This window comes from Sorex fumeus, unplaced genomic scaffold (assembly GCF_029834395.1).
Source record: "Sorex fumeus unplaced genomic scaffold, SorFum_2.1 ptg000012l, whole genome shotgun sequence".
Classification (NCBI taxonomy): domain Eukaryota; kingdom Metazoa; phylum Chordata; class Mammalia; order Eulipotyphla; family Soricidae; genus Sorex; species Sorex fumeus.
The window spans coordinates 152646-175391 of NW_026606069.1; the positions used below are offsets into that span (position 1 = coordinate 152646).

The window sequence follows — 22746 nt, forward strand, 5'->3', positions numbered from 1 at the left end:
CATTTCATTGCCCCATTTTTGGATGGGGTTGGATGTTTTCTTCTTGTGGAGTTTAACCAGTATTTTGTATATCCTGGATATCAACCCCTTGTCAGATGTGTATTCGGTGAATATCCTTTCCCATTCTGTAGACTGTCTTTGTATTTTGGTCACTGTTTCTTTGGAGGTGCAGAAGCTTCTTAGTTTAAGATAGTCCCATTTATCTATCTCTGTTTTCACTTGCTCGGCCAGTGGCGTGGCATCTTTGAAGATACCATTAGCTTCAATGTCATGGAGGGTTTTGCCAACTTTATCTTCAATGTACCTTATGGTTTCTGGTCTGATGTTGAGGTCTTTAATCCATTTTGATCTTACTTTTGTACATGGTGTTAGGCAGAGTTCTGAGCCTATTTTTTTGCATGTAGCCGTCCAGTGATGCCAACACAATTTATTAAAGAGGCTTTCCTTACTCCACTTCACATTACTTGCACCTTTATCAAAGATTAGATGAGCATATGATTGAGGAGAGATGTCAGTGTATTCAACCCTGTTCCATTGGTCTGCAGTTCGGCCTTTGTTCCAGTACCATGCTGTTTTAATTATTACTGCTTTGTAGTACAGTTTGAAGTTCGGGAGGTTGATTCCTCCCATTTTCTTTTTCCCAAGAATTGCTTTAGCTATTCGTGGGGGCTTATTGTTCCATATAAATTTCAAGAGTGTTTGCTCCATTTCTTTGAAGAATGTCATGGGTATCCTTATAGGGATTGCATTGAATTTATACAATGCTTTCGGTAGTATTGCCATTTTGACAATGTTAAGTCTCCCGACCCATGAGCAGGGGATATCTTTCCATTTCCTCATGTCCTCGTTTATTTCCTGAAGTAGCGTTTTGTAGTTTTCTTTGTACAGGTCCTTTACTTCCTTAGTTAAGCTGATTCCTAGGTACTTGATTTTCTGGGGCACAATTGTGAATGGGATTGTTTTTTTCATGTTGCTTTCTTCTCTCTCACTGTTTGCGTATAGGAAAGCCATGGACTTTTGGGTATTGATTTTATAACCTGCAACTTTACTATACGAGTCTATTGTTTCTAGGAGTTTTTTGGTGGAAGTTATTGGGTTCTCTAAGTAGAGTATCATATCATCTGCGAATAGTGAGAGCTTGATTTCTTCCTTTCCTACCTGAATGCCCTTAATATCTTTTTCCTGCCTAATGGCTATTGCAAGTACTTCCAGAACTATATTGAACAGCAGTGGAGAGAGTGGGCATCCCTGTCTCGTCCCTGATCTTAGAGGGAAGGCTCTCAGTTTTTCCCCATTGAGGATGATGCTTGCTGTAGGCTTGTGGTAGATGGCTTTAATTATGTTGAGGAAGGTCCCCTCTATACCCATTTTGGCTAGGGTTTTCATCATAAAGGGGTGCTGGATCTTATCAAATGCTTTCTCTGCATCTATTGATATGATCATATGCTTTTTATCTTTTCTTTTGTTAATATGGTGGATTATGTTGATTGATTTCCGAATGTTAAACCATCCTTGCATCCCTGGGATGAATCCTACTTGGTCATGGTGTATGATCTTTTTAATGAGTAGTTGGATTCTATTTGCTAGTAGTTTGTTGAGGATCTTTGCATCTGTGTTCATCAGGGATATCGGCCTATAATTCTCTTTCTTTGTGGAATCTCTGTCTGCTTTTGGTATCAGTGTGATATTTGCTTCGTAGAAACTGTTTGGAAGTGTTTTTGATATTTCAATTTCGTGGAAAAGCTTAAAGAGCATTGGGAGTAAGTCCTCTTTAAAGATTTGGAAGAATTCACTAGTGAATCCATCCGGGCCAGGACTTTTGTGCTTGGGGAGACTTTTTATTACGATTTCAATTTCCTTGATGGTGATAGGTCTGTTCAGGTATTCCAGGTCTTCTTGGTTCAGCCTTGGGAGTCTGTAGGAGTCTAGGAATTTATCCATTTCCTCGAGGTTTTGATGTTCCGTGGCATAAAGCTTCTCAAAGTACTCCCTGAGGATCCTCTGAATTTCTGTGGTTTCTGTTGTAATGACCCCCTTTTCATTTCTGATTCGGTTTATTAGGGTTTTCTCTCTCCCTTTCTTTGTGAGTTTTGCTAGAGGCTTATCGATCTTGTTAATTTTCTCAAAGAACCAGCTCTTGGTTTCATTGATCTTTCGGATTGTTTTATGGGTTTCCATCTCGTTAATCTCTGCTCTGAGTTTTATTATTTCCTTTCTCCTGTTCGGGTTGTGCTCCTTTTTTTGGTCCTTCTCCAAGCTCTTAAGCTGTGAGGTTAGGTTACTTATGTGTGCTCGCTCCTCCTTCCTAAGGAATGCTTGTAGAGCTATAAACTTTCCTCTTAACACAGCCTTTGCTGTGTCCCATAAGTTTTGGTAACTCGTGTTCTCATTTTCATTCGTTTCTAGGAATCTTTTGATTTCCTCTTTGATTTCCTGTCTAATCCACTCGTTGTTCAATAGTGCACTGTTTAATTTCCAGGTGTTTGATTTAGTTTTCTGTTTTTGTGTGTGATTTACTTCTAATTTCAGCGCATTATGGTCTGAGAAGATTGTTGATACAATCTCTACCTTCTTAATTTTATGGAGGCATGTTTTGTGGCTCAGCATGTGGTCTATCTTGGACAATGTTCCATGTACGCTTGAGAAGAATGTGTATTCAGCTTTTTGTGGATGAAGTGTCCTGTATATATCTACTAAGTCCCTTTCTTCCATTGTTTCCCTCAAATGAAGTATGTCTTTGCTAAGCTTGAGTCTGGTTGATCTATCAAGAGGTGACAAAGCAGTGTTGAAGTCTCCCACTAGTATTGTGTTGCTATTGATGTCTTTTTCCAAATCTATGAGTAGTTGTTTTAAGTACTTTGCTGGTCTCTCATTAGGTGCATATACATTTATTATTGTAAGTTCTTCCTGTTGTACAGATCCTCTGATCAATAAGAAATGGCCTTCACTGTCTCTTATGACCTTCCTCACTCTGAAATCGATGTGGTCTGATATAAGGATGGCTACCCCAGCTTTTTTATGGGAGCTGTTTGCCTGTAGGATTGTTTTCCAGCCTTTGACTCTGAGTCTGTGTTTGCTTTGACTATTGAGATGCGTTTCTTGCAGGCAGCAGAATGTTGGGTTCAATTTTCTAATCCATCCTGCCACTCTATGTCTTTTAATTGGTGCATTTAGCCCATTGACATTGAGAGAGATTATTGTTATGGGATTTTGTCCCATTGTTCTGTTAAAATTTGGTGTATTTGAGGGGCCTTTCTTGCCTTAAAGTAGCCCATTTAGTTGTTCTTGTAACCATGGTTTTGAGTCTATGAAGTTCCTGAGCTGTTGTTTGTCTGTGAAACTGTGTGTTGTTCCTTCTATTATGAATGAGAGTCTCGCTGGGTAAAGTATTTTTGGAGAGGCATTTATTTCATTGAGTTTTTTCACTATGTCCCACCACTGTTTTCGGGCCATGAGGGTTTCATCAGAAAAATCAGCTGTGAATTTTAAGGATGCTCCTTTGTAAGAGATTTCTTTCTTCGATCTTGCTGCTTTCAGAATTTTGTCTCTGTCTAAGGTTTTGGTCATTTTGATCAGAATGTGTCTTGGGGTATTTTTATTCGGATTTCTTCTAGCTGGTACCCTTCGGGCCTCCTGAATGTGGTCACATGTTTTCTTCAGCTCTGGAAATGTTGTAGCAATGATGTCTTTGACAGTTTCTTCTTCATCGAGGTTTTCTTCCTGTCCCTCTGGGACTCCAATAATTCTTATGTTACCCCTCTTGGCTTCATCACGATCTTCTCTTGCCATCTGTTCCCGAATTGTGAGTCTCTTTTCCATTTTCTGCTCTTTTCTGGAGAGTCTCTGAACTTCATCTTCGAGCTCACTGATTCTGTTCTCAGCCGCTCTTACTCTGCTGCTGAGGCCTTCCACTGAGCTTTTCAATTCGCCTACGAGATTTTTCAGGTCTGACATTTCTGATTGCATTTTCCTCATTTCTGCCTTCAGATCCTCTTGTCTTCTATTGGCATTGGTTTCCATTGTTTCTTTTAATTCCCTAAGCATCGTAAGTAGCTCCCTTCTGAATTCCTTGTCAGAGAGGTTGTCTAACACTACAGTACTGTTGGTGTCATCTGGGCTAGACTCTTCAATGTGAATGTTTGGTGGGCTTTTGCGTTGCTTTACCATTGTGAGAGGTGTGGTTTAGTCCTTCACGTTCAGTGTTACTATTCTGCTTGATATGCAGTGTGAGTTAAGATAGGCTTATGAGTTATTGGCAACTGTGTTTCTAGTGGCTGAGCTAAAATAGAGTAGTTTCCATCTAAGAAGTTAGCTTATGGTTCCTATGGCATATGTAGTGGGAAAATATTTCGCGGCCGCGTTAGCGGCCGCGGCTCCGGAAAGAGTCCCTGGCACTGGGCGAGGAGTTGGGAATGTCTCCTGTTTGGAATTGGAGCCGTTCAGCTTTGTTGCCCAGAGCTGGGCCTCTGTGCCCGTCCCACGCGGATCAGGGGTTGAAAACCGGCTGTCTAGGGGCTGTTTCTAGCTGCGCGTGCCCAGAGAGGAACCCAGGCCCTTGGGGGCGGGTTGTACCTGTTGGAATTGGAGCCGTTCAGCTTTGTTGCCCAGAGCTGGGCCTCTGTGCCCGTCCCACGCGGATCAGGGGTTGAAAACCGGCTGTCTAGGGGCTGTTTCTAGCTGCGCGTGCCCAGAGAGGAACCCAGGCCCTTGGGGGCGGGTTGTACCTGTTGGAATTGGAGCCGTTCAGCTTTGTTGCCCAGAGCTGGGCCTCTGTGCCCGTCCCACGCGGATCAGGGGTTGAAAACCGGCTGTCTAGGGGCTGTTTCTAGCTGCGCGTGCCCAGAGAGGAACCCAGGCCCTTGGGGGCGGGTTGTACCTGTTGGAATTGGAGCCGTTCAGCTTTGTTGCCCAGAGCTGGGCCTCTGTGCCCGTCCCACGCGGATCAGGGGTTGAAAACCGGCTGTCTAGGGGCTGTTTCTAGCTGCGCGTGCCCAGAGAGGAACCCAGGCCCTTGGGGGCGGGTTGTACCTGTTGGAATTGGAGCCGTTCAGCTTTGTTGCCCAGAGCTGGGCCTCTGTGCCCGTCCCACGCGGATCAGGGGTTGAAAACCGGCTGTCTAGGGGCTGTTTCTAGCTGCGCGTGCCCAGAGAGGAACCCAGGCCCTTGGGGGCGGGTTGTACCTGTTGGAATTGGAGCCGTTCAGCTTTGTTGCCCAGAGCTGGGCCTCTGTGCCCGTCCCACGCGGATCAGGGGTTGAAAACCGGCTGTCTAGGGGCTGTTTCTAGCTGCGCGTGCCCAGAGAGGAACCCAGGCCCTTGGGGGCGGGTTGTACCTGTTGGAATTGGAGCCGTTCAGCTTTGTTGCCCAGAGCTGGGCCTCTGTGCCCGTCCCACGCGGATCAGGGGTTGAAAACCGGCTGTCTAGGGGCTGTTTCTAGCTGCGCGTGCCCAGAGAGGAACCCAGGCCCTTGGGGGCGGGTTGTACCTGTTGGAATTGGAGCCGTTCAGCTTTGTTGCCCAGAGCTGGGCCTCTGTGCCCGTCCCACGCGGATCAGGGGTTGAAAACCGGCTGTCTAGGGGCTGTTTCTAGCTGCGCGTGCCCAGAGAGGAACCCAGGCCCTTGGGGGCGGGTTGTACCTGTTGGAATTGGAGCCGTTCAGCTTTGTTGCCCAGAGCTGGGCCTCTGTGCCCATCCCACGCGGATCAGGGGTTGAAAACCGGCTGTCTAGGGGCTGTTTCTAGCTGCGCGTGCCCAGAGAGGAACCCAGGCCCTTGGGGGCGGGTTGTACCTGTTGGAATTGGAGCCGTTCAGCTTTGTTGCCCAGAGCTGGGCCTCTGTGCCCGTCCCACGCGGATCAGGGGTTGAAAACCGGCTGTCTAGGGGCTGTTTCTAGCTGCGCGTGCCCAGAGAGGAACCCAGGCCCTTGGGGGCGGGTTGTACCTGTTGGAATTGGAGCCGTTCAGCTTTGTTGCCCAGAGCTGGGCCTCTGTGCCCGTCCCACGCGGATCAGGGGTTGAAAACCGGCTGTCTAGGGGCTGTTTCTAGCTGCGCGTGCCCAGAGAGGAACCCAGGCCCTTGGGGGCGGGCTGTACCTGTTGGAATTCGGTAATTCTTTTTGACATCTAATGAACCTGGAAGCCACCTCTACACAAGCTTAATTTAAGAAGTAAGTTCAATGTTAGAAAACAGAATCACTTTAGGTAAGGTAAAAGGTAAGGTAAGGTAAAGGCCCTCCCGTTGATCGTCGATTTGCTCGAGCGGGCCCAGTAACGTCTCCATTGGAGACTTTGTTGTTACTGTGTCTGGCATATCAAATACTCTCGGTAGCTTGCCGGGCTCTCCGAGAGGGGCGGAGGAATTGAACTCGGGTAGGGTTTCAGATATTAAAAAGACCTGTTTTCTTGTTCTAAAGGAAAAGAGGGTGTAAAACATAATCAGAAATCTGTTTTGCCATTACAGTGGAAGTCTGACAAAAGCCAATGTCGGTGGGGTTGTGGTCAGAAAATACCCTTCATTCACTGTTGGTGGGAATGTGACCTGTTTTAGTCTTTATGGAAAAAAATGGAGGTCAATGCAATAAATAAGAATAGAACTACCAGCAATGCCACTTTTTGGCATCTATCTCCAAAACACAGAAACCTTACTCTGAGCGGATATATGCCCACCTATGTTCATTGCCTCACTTAATGCAATAGCCAAGATATTGAAACAACACAGATGTTCAACTACAGATGACTGGATTAAGAAATTGTGGTATATTTACACAATGGAATACTACATAGCTCAAAGAAAGAACAAAATCATACAATTTGCAACAACATGGATAGAAATAGAGGATTTCATGCTGAGTGAAGTCAATCAGAGGGAAAAAGAATTGATACAGATAGATCTCAGGTGTGGGGCTTAAAGATATACAGAAAAGTGGTAAAAAAAGGGCCTAAGGCAACACAACTAAAAAATTAATCCACAAAGTTCAGTGTTGGTGGGGGTTTGAAATGGAAGGGTGCTGGGGTTCTTTGGAGGAGGGGGTGGGTACACTGTATCGGAATTATGTGCATGAGAAACCATCTTTAACATATTGTAATTTACAATCAATTTAAAAAAGATAAAAAAGAAATTCCCTTGGGAAATCATCACTTTAAAGAATTAACTGATCAACCCAGGCACACAGCCTGCAACCCACCCTTTCTAAAACTGTGCTCCCTGTTCCCTTTTCTTTTTGGTTTTTGGACCACACCCAGCTGTGCTCAGTAATTGCCTGGCAGTGTTGAGGGACCCTTTGTGTAAATAGAGATTGAACCTCTGCTGACAGTGTTCGAAACAAGAAATTTTATCTGATACACTATTTTTTTATTGACCCTCCTCAACCCTACACACACTTTTCTTTCTTTTTTTTTTCCCTTTATTGTATTTTATTTTTTTTTTAAAGTTGTAGATTTACAATTTTTTGTGCTTTGGTTTCAATTATACAATGATCAGATACCCATCCCTCCACCAGTGCCCAATTTCCACCACCATGGATAATATCCCTCCCACCCCCATCCCCCCATGCCCCCTGTCTCTGTGGCAGGGCAATCCCCTGTGTTCTCTCTCTCCTTTTGGGTGTTGTGGTCTGCAAAAGAGGCATTGAGTGGCAAACATGTTCAGTCCATAGTCTACTTTCGACATGCATCTCCCCTCCTGGGAGGATCCTCCAAACATCCTTTATTTGGTGCTCCCTTCTCTATCTGAACTGCCCTTTCCTCTAGGATACCCGGCTGGCCTCTAAGTTATGGAGTAATCCTCCTGGTGCTGATATCAGCTATTCTTGGTTATTAATCTCTTACTTTGTTACTTTATATCCCCCAGATGAATGCAATCTTTCTATGTCTATCCCTCTCTTTCTGACTCATTTTGCTTAGCATGATACTTTCCATATTGTACCACTTGTATGTAAATTTCATGACTTCATCTTTTCTAAGAGCTACATAGTACTCCATTGTGTAGATGTACCAAAGTTTCTTTAACCAGTCATCTGTTCTTGGGCACTCAGGTTTCTTCCAGTTTCTGGCTATTGTAAAGAGTGCTGCAATGAACAAACATGTGCAGATGTCACTTCGACTATACATTTTTGCCTCTCTGGGATATATTCCCAGGAGTGGTATTGCTGGGTCAAATGGGAGCTCAATTTCTAATTTTTTGAGAATCGTCCATACTGTTTTCCAGAAGGGCTGAACCAGTGGACATTCCCACCAACAGTGAAAGAGTGTCCCTTTCTCGCCACATCCACGCCAGCATCGGTTGCTTTTGTTCTTTTGAATGTGGGCTAGTCTCTGAGGTGTGAGATGGTATCTCATTGTGGTTTTGATCTGCATCTCCCTGATGATTAATGATGTAGAGCATTTTCTCATGTGCTTTTTTGCCATTCGGATTTCTTCTTTGAGAAAGTTTCTGTTCATTTCATTGCCCCATTTTTGGATGGGGTTGGATGTTTTCTTTTGTGGAGTTTAACCAGTATTTTGAAACACCATGAGGTACAGCTGTAGACTTACAAACTTTCCTGCTTGGGTTTCAGTTATACAATGATCAGTACCCATCCTTCCACCAGTGCCCATTCTCCACCACCAATGATCCCAGTAGCCCACCCCCCTCCCCCCAACCCCACCCTGCCTCTGTGGTAGGGCATTCCCTTTTGCTCACTTTCCTCAAGGGTGTTGTAGTTTGCAATAGAGGTATTGAGCAGTCATTGTGTTCACGCTATAGTCTGCTTTCAGCATGCATCACTTCAATACAATTTTCTTTTGAGGATCTGAAAAGACAGCTCAAAGCGTTGAGCACATGCTTTGCATGCAGTAGGTCAAGGTTCAACCACAGGTACCCCATGCTTCCTCAAACACTGAGCACAAAGCTAGAAGTGACACTCTTTTGAACACCAGTTGGTGTGGTCCAAATTCCCAAATAAATAAATAAATAAAAATCTCTTGTTGTAACCTTTCAGGCAAAAGAGCTATTTTGAGAACATTGTTGCCCATAAAGTTTGGTGTGAATGAGATGTCCAGTAATCCTGGATTTTCCAGGCCCACCAAAAATTGAATACAAGAAAGAAAAGTTGCCAAGAAGTAACAGTTTATTGAGAGTAGAGACAGGAAAGATGCTTGAATGGGAGGGCCATCAGAGAGAGCACAATGGGAAGGTTGGTGACTCAGTTTCATAGATTCTCTTCCTAGTAGTCCTAGCTTGGACCACTACTTTATGGTAGATGGTAGTTGCCCGACTGAATTAGGGTATCTTTGGATTTCCAGATTGAATTTTGAGAAAAATGTCAGATATTTCACTAATCTGTTATGTGGCCATGGCCATATTTTACTTTGGAAGTCACGTCTTTAATATTTGAGTGTACGCTCACTTACACTCGTGTTCAACCGCTCATCCTAGATCTCTTAATGGCAATAAAGGTCTATTTCCTGATGTATCCTGTCATCCATGCAAAACTCAAGGTTATCATATCTTTTTTTTTTCTTTTTGGGTAACACCCAGCGATGCACAGGGGCTACTCCTGGCTTGCACTCAGGAATTAGCCATGGTGGTGCTCAGGGGACCATATGGGATGCTGGGAATCCAATCTGGGTCGGCCGTGTGCAAGTCAAACGCCCTAACCTTTATACTACTGCTCCAGCCACAAAGGTTATCATATCTTGTTCATTGGCTTTTATCCCTATTAAAAACTCCTGGGTCAGGAGGTGGCTCAAAGGGCTGCAGAGATGCTTTCATGTGGGATACTATTTGGTTCTATCCTAGCAAGTGGAGGGTAAAAAATCACAGAGCGGTGTGACCCCCAAACAAAACAGAACAAGTCTAAACCGAAATTCTCAAGGTTGCAAGTTCTTGGGGCAGCAAGTTTATTGCCTATTGTTCAGTCTCAACAAAGAGTTTTTCATCTTTTAAACATCCAGACCCTCCCCGTTGAGATGCAAACCAAACCAATAACTTTTAAGTTCGACCTGTGCTGATTTCTTGAGTCTTAAAGATGTTTTAACCTCTGGTTTATTCAACTAAGTAAAATTTTACTGTGACAGTTTCTCAGAAGATTTCAGAGAGCCAGAGCGGGGCAGAATTTACTGGGTCTGGCAGTTCTGTGTATTAAGATGTGAAGAGTTCCTTGCTGGAAATGTACCTCTTTCATTCCAAAATGTAATCCTTCAGTGTATGAAATGAGGGTGTGGCAATGTAATTTTGAAAAATTCACCTTCAGGGGATTCAAAGAAAAACAAACCAAAAAAAATAAACAGAAAAAAAAAGAGAGACACAGACAGAGGAAGGAAGGAAGGAAGGAAGGAAGGAAGGAAGGAAGGAAGGAAGGAAGGAAGGAAGGAAGGAAGAGAAAGACCAACCCAACCTTCAACCTTCCTTTTAATCCCAAATTGCTCACGGGGCTGAAAAATAGGAAGAAACCTAAAAACTGCACCTCAAGAGATTGAATGCAATTAACAACAAAATGATAGCAGAGGGGAAAATGCCTCTAGGTGTGCCAGGATCTCTTCCCTCCCTCACTGGCTGGTAGGGTGGGTCATTGAGTCACCCTTTTCCCGAGTTACAGCCAATCGTGGTCCAGACTGTGTCATGGGCTTATAGCTCTAGGGTGGGTCATTGATTCACCCTTTTCCGGAGTTAGAGCCAATCGTGGTCCAGACTGTGTCATGGGCTTATAGCTCTCGCATATTTAGTCTCCTGGGATTTTGATTTCAGATCCACCTCTGGACCTGAATCTGAGGTTCCTGCTGCTTCTTGCCGGACAGGGGCTGCACCGACCCTTCTTGCAGGTCCACTGTGGTGAGTGTTCTTGGGTGTGCTGGAGCTCGCTTCACGTTGATCCCGCTGGGGCTCTTGTGTCTGGGGTGGCTCTTGGGAGCATTAGGTCGGGATGCTGGGTACCTTAATTAAGCAAGATTTTGATCTGATCCAGAATGTGGGGAGTTGTTATTGAAACGAAACTCAGGCTTAGTGAGGTCTCTTGAAGAGATGGTAGAGGTGCAAACTGGAACATGATTTTGAGTTGGACAGATCTGAGGGTAGGCGTGTTAAGGATGAAGAGAGAGCCAATGTGAGCCCATGTCTGGAGTAATAGTACAGTGAACTGAGTACTATCAGTGAACAGAGCACACAGTCAACTTGGGTTCTATACCCCGAACCTCTTATGGTCTCCCATCTCTGATTATATGGTCAAGAGTAAGCCCTGGACACAGCAGGATGTGTCCCCAAAACAAGACAGTCTGGAGATATTGGTACACATGGGCTTGAAAAGATTAGACTCAATGAGGCAGGGTGGCGGGGCGGGGAGGCGGGGCGGGAGACAGGGGTGGGGGGTGGGGGTAGGAGATAGGGCATGGGCCTGTGGTGATAGGTAAGAAGGAAGAGTGTGGCACACGAAGTAGCCCCCATGTGGACCTTTGAGATACCCCTCCCCCCAGTCTCGCATGTTGGCTATGTCCAGGGTCAGTTTATGCTATTATTAATGCTCACAAAATCTGAGTGATGGTTTCAGCTTGATAGATGAGCAGTCTGTGGTGGGTCCTTTGGGGTGTAAGTTCTCTACCCCAGGCTCTCTTTCTTTCCTTAATTCTTTGCTGAAATGCCTTTTAATCATTTGCCCGGGTGAAAAAAAATAAGCAAGCTGGAGGCCATTTCCACTTCAGGCATTTGACAATCTATTATAGGTATTGGAAGGTCCCACCAAAATATTGTAATAAGGGCAAAGTCACATCGCAGGCTCCGCGCATTAGATGGACAGTTGTGTGAGGTTAAAAAAGGTCTCGGTGTGTTAAATTTACAGAAAATATTTAAGTTTACATTTTATCAAAAATGCTCATTTTCCGAGTTCTGCAAGCCGGCTCTTCCATACAGCGTAGGAGGGACCAACAGCTAGTTATTCTAAGGGCGGGGTGGGTGGACTATGTCAGGAGCTGGACCCAAATGATCTGCACTGGTGGTACTAGGCGAGCTCAGAACTGTCAGACCCACATAGTTAGACCTGGTGTTCGGGGTTCTCCCAGCCCCAGCACAGCTAGGAGTCCTGCACTGTCCATCCCTAGATCCTAGGCAGAGAAAGTGCAGGAGGTGACAGTACAGTGGGCAGAGAGGCTGACCCCAGGGTGGGTATGACCTTCAGAGCACCACCAATTGTTTGGGTTTTCTTTTTTGTTTTTCTAATTTTGCATGGTTTTGGACCACACCTGGAAGTCTTTGGGGCTGACTCCTAGTTCTGTGCTCAGGCATCATTTCTCGTAGGGCTCTGGGGACCCTATGAGATGCTGGAGATAGGATCTGGTCAGGTTTGCTGCATACAAGGCAAGCACCCTACTCACTGTATTGTCTCTCTGACTCCACACCACAAATTGTGACCCTCAAACTATAAAAATATGTGAAGTGAATTGCTACAATCATGAATATCTTATGTATTTTTAAAAAGAATTTCTGCTCAACAATCTTAGTGTTTGTATTCGATTCTTATGTGAACATTTTAAAACTTCAGTACTTATTGAATGGTATTTTAACATAATGTTTTTCTCACTCTTTAGGAGGATTTAGGAGGATTTAGTCTTGGACTTGAGGCTATTTTCCTGAATAAGAAAGCCATCATTCACATCATCCAGTGCTAAGGCCAGCAGCTCAGCTGACACAGTCCAGTATTCGATCGACTATATATAGCCTGTGGGAGTATTTTTGACAACAAACGTTCTAAAGGTAACGGGCTAAAGGATAAACAGATGTGTAGAGGCTGCCATTAACATGTCAAGCCAGTGAAACTGAAAACTGGTCATTTCGCGATATCTATAGGAGGATATTCACTGTTCACTGGGTTTTGTCTTCTAGAGAGCAAAAGGTCATACCACCTTCCCACTTTGGTCTTTATGTCAGTGGAGATGGAGACGGCCCTGGAAGACCTCCAGGCAGGAGCTAGCTGTTTCCTCTGTAACGACTACTTGAAGAACCCAGTGACCATTAACTGTGGCCACAACTTCTGTTTCTCTTGCATCAACAAGTTCTGGGAGGACCTAAAGGATATTTTTCCCTGCCCTATTTGTCGAATGTGCTTTCCAGGAAAGAAGTTCAGGAGGAACACCCAACTGGGTAATTTGACTGAAGCTGCTAAGCTGCTCCAGAAAAGAAGAAGCAAGAGGAGGAAGCAGAAAGAAAAGGTTGTTTGTAAAAAGCATAATCTAGTGTTGGCCTTTTTCTGCCAGCAAGACCTGGAGGTTTTATGCTCACAGTGCAGCTTCTCCTCCGACCACAAGAAACATCACATCTGGCCTGTCGAGAGGGCTGCTCCCTATTATAAGAAAAGATTGGAGCAGTGCATTGAGTCATGGAAGAAAAAAGTGAGACGACTAGAAAAAGTCAGGATTATACAAACCAGAAGAGCCTTGGAGTTGAAAAAACAGGTAGAACATGCAAGAGACGAAATAGAGTCTGAATGTGAGCGGCTTAAATTCTGTCTTCAAAATGAGCGAGAAACTCTTCTTCAGCAGTTAGAAGAGGAGGAAATGGCTTTTGAGACCAAACTGCGTGAGACCCGAACACAGTGTTCCGAGTATACCTCGACATTAAAACGTCTGTTACAGGGCATAAAGAGCAAATCAGCCCTGGCATTACTGACAGACGTTAACTGGATCTATCATGCCTATCAAAACTTAAAGTCCCCTGAGCCTTTTTCACTCCAGTTAAAGGAATACAGTTACCATTTGCCACCCCAGTATTCTGGTCTAAACAGAATCATCGAGCGATTTGAGGTAGATGTGTTTCTAGATCCAGAAACAGCACATCATGATCTGACTGTCTCAGAAGATAGGAAAACGGTTCGATATGGAAGAACACGGCAAAAGTCAACTCATAGCCCATGGAGATTCTACCTCTTCCCAGCTGTTCTGGGTTCCAAGGGTTATAATGCTGGCAGGCACTACTGGCAGGTGGAAGTGAAGGACAAAGTTGGATGGATTGTGGGTGTCTGTAAAGAGACTTTTCTCGGGAGGAATCAAGCACCGAATCAAGCTTTTTCAGTACAAGATGGATTATGGGGTATTGGACGACGGGATGTGGATGATTATGTTGCGTTAGGGCCTCAAAAAATCGATCTCTTCCCAGTCGTAATGCCTACAAAGATTGGTATTTTTTTAGACTGTGATTTGGGTGAAGTTTCCTTTTACAATTTGAGTGACAAATCTCATCTATATACCTTTAAAGTTTGTTTTCTGGATGCAGTTTGGCCTTATTTCTATACTGGAACTGACCCCCAACCTCTGAGGATATGTCCAGCAAGAGATTCTGAATAATAAAAATGATTTGTAGGCTTGCCCTTCAAGCCCATGTTCTCCCTTGAACAAGTATCCTGCTTGCTTGCCTGTGTGTCTCTTTCTTTGCTTGCTTCTTCCACTCTGGAGCAGCTTGTGTTCTATCTCGAGCACATTTCCCCTCTTTCTCTCCTCTCACCTCTTTCTAAGCAAGTTTCATTCAATAAAAGCTATCTTGCTTAAAAAAGAAACTATTGTAAGACTTGTCATTTGTAACTTTTTTTCAGTAGTGGACAGTGCGTATGCTCTAGAGGCCATGAATTTTAATTTTTATCAAGGTTACCTCAATTTTCAGTAACATATTCTGTGTATTCCTTCATCCCAAGTTGGTAAATGCATATACACATTCTGTGTGAGTGTGTGTGTGTGTAATATCTACTGTTATCTACTGATACCTACACAACATCAGTAGATAACCTTTCCTCTGTTCCTTTTACATTTGGGGACCATACCTGGCAGTGCTCAGGGCTTCCTTCATGCTCTGTGCTCAGGTATCACTGCCGGTGGGGGTTGGGAGATTGGATGCTGGGATAGAAACCAGGCAGGCCTGAGTCTCCCAAAGGCATAAAGACAGATTAGGGGGCCAGAGCAGGTAGGACTCCTGTGTTGCATATGGACAACTCAGGTTTGATCCTTGGCACTCCATCTGGTTCCCTGAGTCCTGCCAGGAGTGACCCCTGAGCACAACCAGATGTACCTCCCCCCAGGGCAAAGAGGTCCTATAAGCCGATAGAACATCACCCATGTTTGCCAAGCCCCACACTGAACTCCACACCTGGCACATCTGGCCTGGCAATATGTCCAGAAGGAGTCTATTAGTATCCAGACAGCTGGTTACAATAAAGATGGATAATTGTAAACCCAAGACAGTGATACTTACCATTTCCACTTTTGCCTCAGACTGAGGGAGGGAGCTGGCAACTTTCACAACTGGTAGGGAGAATTGGGAATAGCCTAAGGGCTAGAAGGTGCAGCTTCCATGGCTGCTAAGGAGGCAGTGCTGGAAAGTTTCCACAAGTTTTGCTTAGATGGATGACAACTGGGGTTGGGGTAGTAACCGTTAAGGCCTTTCCTGGAATGCCCACACTCCATAACCGCAGTTTAACCCCTTTTCTAATAGCTCCTAGTTTTCTATTATTGGAGGCTGGATCTCAGATAAGGCCATCAATTGATACTTGAAGAAGGTTAACATGGTCCCTCTGGCGTGGGAAAAAGGAGGGGGAGTGCAGGTATTGGTCTAGAGACACTGGAGGGCTGGGGGCAAATCCTTTCCAGCCAGAAACCCATTTACCCCCTTTACAATGTAAAAGAGGACATGTTCGGACAGAAGTCCAGATGAACTCAGAGAATCCCGTGTCCAGAGGAAGCTGGGCTGCATTACCCACTACATCCAGGACCACCAGGACCTCCATACCATGAATTGTGATGGCACCTGCAGTGTCTCTAGGCCTCCATACTCGGAATTCACCTCTATCAAGGCCAATATGGAGGGGCCCAAGCAGGCCTCATGTCAGGGATCAGTTCTTCTTTTTTTTTTAATTAGTGAATCACCGGGAGGTACAGTTATAGACTTACAAACTTCTGTGTTTGCGTTTCAGTCATACACTGACTGAGTACCCATCCCTCCACCAGTGCCTGTTTTCCACCACCAATGGTCTCAGCATCCCTCCCACGACCCCCACCCCATCCCTTCTACCCTACACTGCCTCTGTGGCAGGGCATTCTCTTTTGCTCTCTCTCTCCTTTTCCGTTCTTTTTTTGTTGTTATTTTTCTTATTTTTTACTGAATCACTGTAAGATAGACCCCATGTAAATAATATTCATGTACCTTGCAGAAATAAAAACAGAAATCAACAAAAGAACAATATTATAGAATACGTACTTTTTTTGAATTCATAAATATTTTAAAATTATATACTTCTAAACAACCCATTGGTCAAATATTTCAGAGAACTATTTGGGAAAGAGGGTAGTGCTTAATAGGCCTAGTTTTGTAGTGACATCCAGAGGTACTTGAGTGAGCATTTATAGTGCTGGGGATTCAAATCCATTCAACCGTATGAAACACAAGAACTTTACTTCATGTACCATGTTTCCAGTCCCTGTATCAGGAAATCTTTAAGTACTTTTAAAATAAAAATGGAATTACCAAAAAGAATGCAAGGTATTTTTAAAATTTTTAATTATTTTTCATCGATTGCCTCGAGCAGGCCCCAGTAACGTCTCCTTCATCCTAGCCCTGAGATTATATTCAAGGCTTTTTAGGAGAATGAGACCCATCATTGTTACTGGTATTTGGCATATTGGGTATGCCACGGGGAGTTTGTCAGACTCTGCCATCTGGCTACATTCGGTAGCCTGCCAGTTTGTCCAAAGTAGGAATGAGATAATAAGATGTCATAATAAGATGTCGTGCAGCCATGAATGCGGCCGCGCGGTTCCAGGAGCTCGTTTTTATAGTCTCTGAGTCTTGGCCGTTGATGGGATTGTACGGCGCCAAGGTGCCAGTTGGTGGGTGTGACCCCCGCCTACTGGAATTTGGAGGATCAGGGTGGAGGATGCTCAGCCCCAATCCGAGTAGGCTTGGCGATCTTGGCCCCAGAACCTGCGTGGCTTTGTCCCTCTGCCAGTACCTTCATGTGTACTCAGCATAGTGGTGGCTGGTCCTGGAGGTCTCAGCATGGTGGTGGCTGGTCCTGGAGGTCTTCGGCTGCCGAGCCCTGGTCGGGGCGGGGAGGGAAGCTCAACCCACTCTCCTCCAAGGGGCCCCGGCAAGGGCAGCCAGGTGTGGGGTCAGGCGACTGCACTATTCTCTTCCGGGAACTGGTTTTTATAGTTTTTATAATTTTATTTTAGTCATATGTTTCTAATATTTATATTCTCTCACATTCCCACATTCATTTTTTAGCTTCAACTCCCAGAGTATCCTGGAAATCTAATTAATTAACGAATATACTTATTGAATCATCACAAGGTATACAGGTAGGACGTTTGCCTTGCGTGCAGCCAGCCCGGCCCAGCTGGGTTTGATTGCTCTGCCCCTCTTGGAGAACCCTGCAAGCTACCGAGAGTATCTCGCCTGCTCGGCAAAGCCTGGAAAGCTACCCACGGCATAATCAATATGCCAAACACAGTAAGAACAAGTGTCAAAAAAATGGAGATGTCCCTTGGTCCGCTTGAGCAAAATCGATGAACAAAGGAGGACACAAGATACACAGTTACAAATTTGTTCATGATTGGGTTTCAGACATACAGTGTTCCAACACACATCCTTTCACCAGTGTATATTTCCCACTACCTAGTTTCCCTCACGTCACCCTCCTTCCCATCCTACTTCCCTCACTGGCAGACACTTTTCTTTTCTTATTTTTTTATAGATGTCTTGACTTTATTTTATTTTAGTGTGGTTTTGTTTTGTTTTGTATTTGTATTTGTTTTTTTTTGTTTTGTTTTGTTTTATTAGTGAAACATCATGAGGTACAGTTGTAGACTTACAAGTTGTTGTGCTTGGGTTTCAGTTATACAATGATCGAGTACCCATCCCACCACCAGTGCCCATTCCCCACCCCCACCAATCCCAGTATCCCTCATCCCCTCATCCCCCATCCCACCCTGCTTCTGTGGCAGGGCACCCCCCTTTGTTCTATCTCTCCCTTTGGGTGCTGTGGGGCAGACACTTTTCTTTCTCTCTGTATGTCTCTCATTTTCCTTGTCCCTGTCTCTGTCTCTGTCTCTGTCTCTGCCTCTCTCTCTGCCTCTCTCTCTCTCTCTCTCTCTCTCTCTCTCTTTCCCTCTCACTCCCGCATTCTTTTTTCCTTTCAGCACTCAGTTCTTGTTCAGAGTGTTGGAATTTCCAGCTATCATTGTCACAGTGATCACTTCTCTATCCACCCGCACATACTCCTAACCTGTGGCAAGTTTCCAACTATGAACCAGTCCTCTTAGTCCTCATTTCTATTGTCCTTGGGTATTAGGAGGACATAGTATTCTAAAAAAAATTAAAGGGGCCAGAGATACAGTACAATGGGTAGGGTGTTTGCTTTCAGGTGGCCAACCTGGGTTCAATCCTCAGCATCCCACATCATCCCCCAAGCGCTGCTGGGAGTAATTTCTGAGTGCATGAGCCAGGAGTAACCCCTGAGCATCACTGAGTCTGATCCAAAAAGGAAAAAAAAATAAGAAAGAAAAAAAGAAAATTAGAAGTATTAAATGTAAAAGGAATAAGAGTTCTGGATTTAATAATATAAGATCCTCCCTTATGGAGTGAAAAACAAGGGGAAACAAGGGGCTGAAGAGATAACTTTATGGACTAGAGTGCATACTATGTAAGCAGGAGGTCTCTGTTTGATTTCTAACACTGCATAAGGTTCCCAGGCAAAATCAGTAATGACCCCTGAGCAGTGACTGTGCTCCTAAGCACTGTTGTGCATTCTCAAACAATTTTTTTTAAATAAAGGAAACTAAAAATAAGAGCATATAAAACCTAAAAGTAGAAGAAAATCAAAATTGTAGTACAATCAGTAAAACTGAAAATCAGAAATGAGTAGAGGGCTTGGGATGTAACAGCTGTAGCAGAATTTGCCTTGCCTGTGCAGGCAAGAGGTTGGATTTACAGCCTTTCGCCCAAAGAAAACCAAAACCAGCAAAGAAATTATTAAGAAAATTAACAAACCTGAAATTGATTCTTTGCACAGATAACATTGAGGCAATAAACTGGTGACTGGTATAAACAAATCAACTCAATTCAGATTTTAAAATATAGGCTGGTTCCACTATCCCAGTGGCCTAGTTTGATGAGACTTCATTAGAGAAAGGGAGGGTCAGGGGAGGAATATTAAGTAGCAGGAAACTGGCAAGAGTAGGAGAGGACTGCTGGAAATACACCATCGATTTTTCAATCAGGAAACGCTTCTAACAAAAATAAGTCTATGATTGTTTTTTTGCTAAGGAAGCCAGTGAGTTGGATTTTAGATAGGAGACAAGGGAGAGGGGTTAGCTCTAATTTCAAACTCTGGACTTTTCCAGTTGCTCACTGTAATCGTGCTAGTTATGGGATTGCGGAAATTATCTCAAGAGTCTGGAGGTCATTATTTTTATGTGATCTACAGGTTTATCCCTAGAACTTCCCCAAAAGGTGGCACTTGTGAGGTGTAGTGAAACACAAATCTGTCACTGTCACTGTCCTCCCGTCGTTCGTTGATTTGATCGAGCGGGTCCAGTAACATCTCCATTGGAGACTTTGTTGTTACTGTGTTTGGCATATCGAATACATCACGGGGAGCTTGCCAGGCTCTGCTGTGCGGGCAAGATACTCTTGGTAGCTTGCCGAGCTCTCCGAGAGGGGCAGAGAAACCGAACTCGGGTCGGGCATGTTGGCTGTGTGCAAGGCAAATGCCCTGCCACTGTGCTATCGCTCCAGCCCAATATAGTGGCAGTTTTTTATTTTTCCTTTTAAGATTAAAATTTAAGTATATTTTATTTATTTTTTGCACACTTTTTAAAGATTTTTTTAATTCTTGTTTTTTTGTGCCACACTGGCTGAACTTAAGGATTACTCATGGCTCTATACTCAAGGATCACTCCTGGTAGGGTCAGGGCATCACATGGGGTACATGCAGGTACACCACCTGCAAAGCAAAAGCCCTCCTAGCTGTACGCTCTCTCTCTGGTCCATAGAACTTACACACTTTTATCACCTCCCACCACTTGTTCAGGGATCAATCATCACGCCTGAATTATTCAATAGACTCTTCATTTGTCTCCCTGATTCTTCTAATTTTACTTTTTGCAATGATACCTTCTTTTTCTTCCTTCCATACTTACTTTCTTTTGAGGTGAAGAAAAAATATATTGAGAATACTTTGAAAGATGTTAGTCAAATCTTTGAGAGTCAGATGTTTTGCAGTGTCTGCATGGATAGAATCATTGACTGTATTACCAATGCAAAGGACAATAATATTAAAGGTTGTAGAAATTTATCCTGAAATGTCACCCAATCTTTTCTAGTGAAAAACAAACTTTAGTTTAGCCAAGGAAACAATTGGGATGACAGCCCCATAACACAAAATGGATTTTAATTCTTGAATATTATAGTTACTGAACAATTAATCATATTATGCTTCTTCGGGGGAGGGAAGTATCCTTGGGAAGGGATTCTTTTCATTTCATTTTCATTTCATCATCCTGTTAATCTTCGATTGCCTCGAGCAGGCCCCAGTAACGTCTCTTTCATCCTAGCCCTGAGATTATATTCACGGCTCTTTAGGAGAATGAAAGCCATCATTGTTACTGGTATTTGGCATATTTGGTACGCCATGGGGAGTTTGCCAGACTCTGCCCTGTGGGCAGGCTACATTCGATAGCCTGCAAGTTTGTCCAAAGTAGGAATGAGATAATAAGATGTCATAAAAAAAAGTTCTGATAAGATGTCACGCGGCCGCGAATGCGGCCGCGTGGTTCCGGGATCTGGATTTTATAGTCTCTGAGTCTTGGCCGCTGATGGGATTACACGGCGCCAGGGGGCCAGGTGGTGGGTGTGACCCCCACCTGCTGGAATTTGGAGGATCTGGATGGAAGATGCTCGACTCCAATCTGAATAGGTTTGGAGGTCTCAGCCCCGGAACCCGCGTGGCTTTGTCCCTCTGCCAGTACCTTCATGTGTGCGGAGAGTGGTCTCAGCATGGTGGTGGCTGGTCCTGGAGGTCTTCGGCTGCCGGAGCCCCGGTCGGGGCGTGGAGGAAAGCTCAACCCGCTCCCCTCCAAGGGGTCCCGGCGAGGGACACCCAGGCGCGGGGGCAAAAGACTGCACTGTTCTCGTCCGGGATCTGGATTTTTTAGTCTCTGAGTCTAAGGGATTCTATTTTTAAAAAACAATTTTTAAGTGCCAGTGATTTAATTTTATTACCGATTGAGTAAAAATATCCATGCCTTCCTTCTCAGACATTTAAAAACAATGTGTTCTATGACCATGGGCAATTTAGGTAAGGTAACAAGTTACCTGAATTTCTCAGCGGTTATAGCACACATTCTTCTGATGGTTAAGATAAAGCATACTTCTCTTTAGGTTTATTCTATGTCAGTAACTGAACATTATAAGGCATCATGCCTCTGAGTGAGTTTCTAAGTTATAGAAACATAAAATAGAACCTCACCCTCATACTTTGTGTTCTATAATTTAATGAAGTTCTTGGTTTCCAATGAGATCAAGTTGAGGATATTATTTCTAACCTTTATTCTCCTTAAGACAGCTTGCTCAATTTCTCTCTTCTCTCATTATTTTCTAAAGATTCTAAAATTTTCTTCAAGGAGCACAACATGCTATGCTAGGGATTAAGTTCAGAACTTGGTACATCCTCGTTTCAAAAGAACACATTATTTGTAGTCACCAACACTGACTCAAGCCAAACCTTCCAACTCCTTTTTAGGACACTTGAATATTCTCCTACTTCCAACCTTGCATCTCCTCTCCAATGCCCTTAAGCTTTCAAGTTTTTCCTTTCTGTTTTGGGCCACCCGGAGGTGTTAGGGGCTATTCTCATCTCTGTGCATGGGGATCACGCCAAGCAGTGCTCAGGTGACCAAGCTGTGCCCTGGGCCTCCTCATGCAAAGCATGCCATCCAGCCCTCTGATCTATCTGTCTGTTCTCACACACCCTCTAACATCTCTGGTCTCTTCTTGATCCTCTCTAGTACAACTCCTACTCCTTTTCCGGGACCTTCCTTCAGCTCTGGGATGGCTTAGCATCTCAGCTAGCAGCTCTCCTTTCTGTCCATTTTCTAGCAGATGGAGCACCCTTTGTTCCAACGTCTTTGTGCAAGCAGATTGCTTCGTTGTCTTTCTTGTTGCTACTGATTGTCTGGTTGTCATTTTCTCCAGATCTAAGCTGCCCCTAACTCAATTTCCTCCCAGGCTCTCCACTTTATTTAAACACGATAGTTTATAAAGTTGTTTGTGATGATTTATTAGAGGCATTCACTATTCCAATACCAGTCCCTCCACCACTGTCACCTTCTGTTCACCTTTGTCTCCATTGTCCTACCCCCCACTGAAGCCTCTCCCAGTAGCAGGCTCATAATTATTCATTTTATATACTTTGTTGCATGATGGGCAATAGCACAACAGGTAGGGTATTTAGCTTTCACACGGCCAACCCAGGTTCGATTCCTCTGTCCCTCTCAGAGAGCTCCTCAAGCTACTGAGAGTATGCCACCCACACAGCAGAGCCTGGCAAGCTCCCTGCGGCATATTTGATATGCCAAAAACATTAACAACAAGTCTCACAATGGAGACATTACTGGTACCCGCTCGAGCAAGTCAATGAACAACAGGAGGAAATGCTAGGGGGCTATATTGCTTGTTACCACTAAATGGCTAATAGAATGATAAAAAAAATTCATAGAAGAAAATTTCTGAAAAGTTATT

At 44.2% G+C, this 22746-nt stretch overlaps 1 protein-coding gene across 1 annotated transcript; it reads left to right on the plus strand.

The window, feature by feature from the left end:
• Positions 1-12887: 12887 nt before the first annotated feature.
• Positions 12888-14306, plus strand: LOC130020426 (tripartite motif-containing protein 60-like). The gene has a single exon (XM_056111037.1). The coding sequence runs from the start codon at positions 12888-12890 to the stop codon at positions 14304-14306; it is 1419 nt and encodes a 472-aa protein (XP_055967012.1).
• Positions 14307-22746: the final 8440 nt, after the last annotated feature.

Excerpts from the sequence above, each read along its gene's own strand:
- LOC130020426 (XM_056111037.1), top strand. The coding sequence starts at position 12,888 with ATGTCAGTGGAGATGGAGACGGCCCTGGAAGACCTCCAGGCAGGAGCT.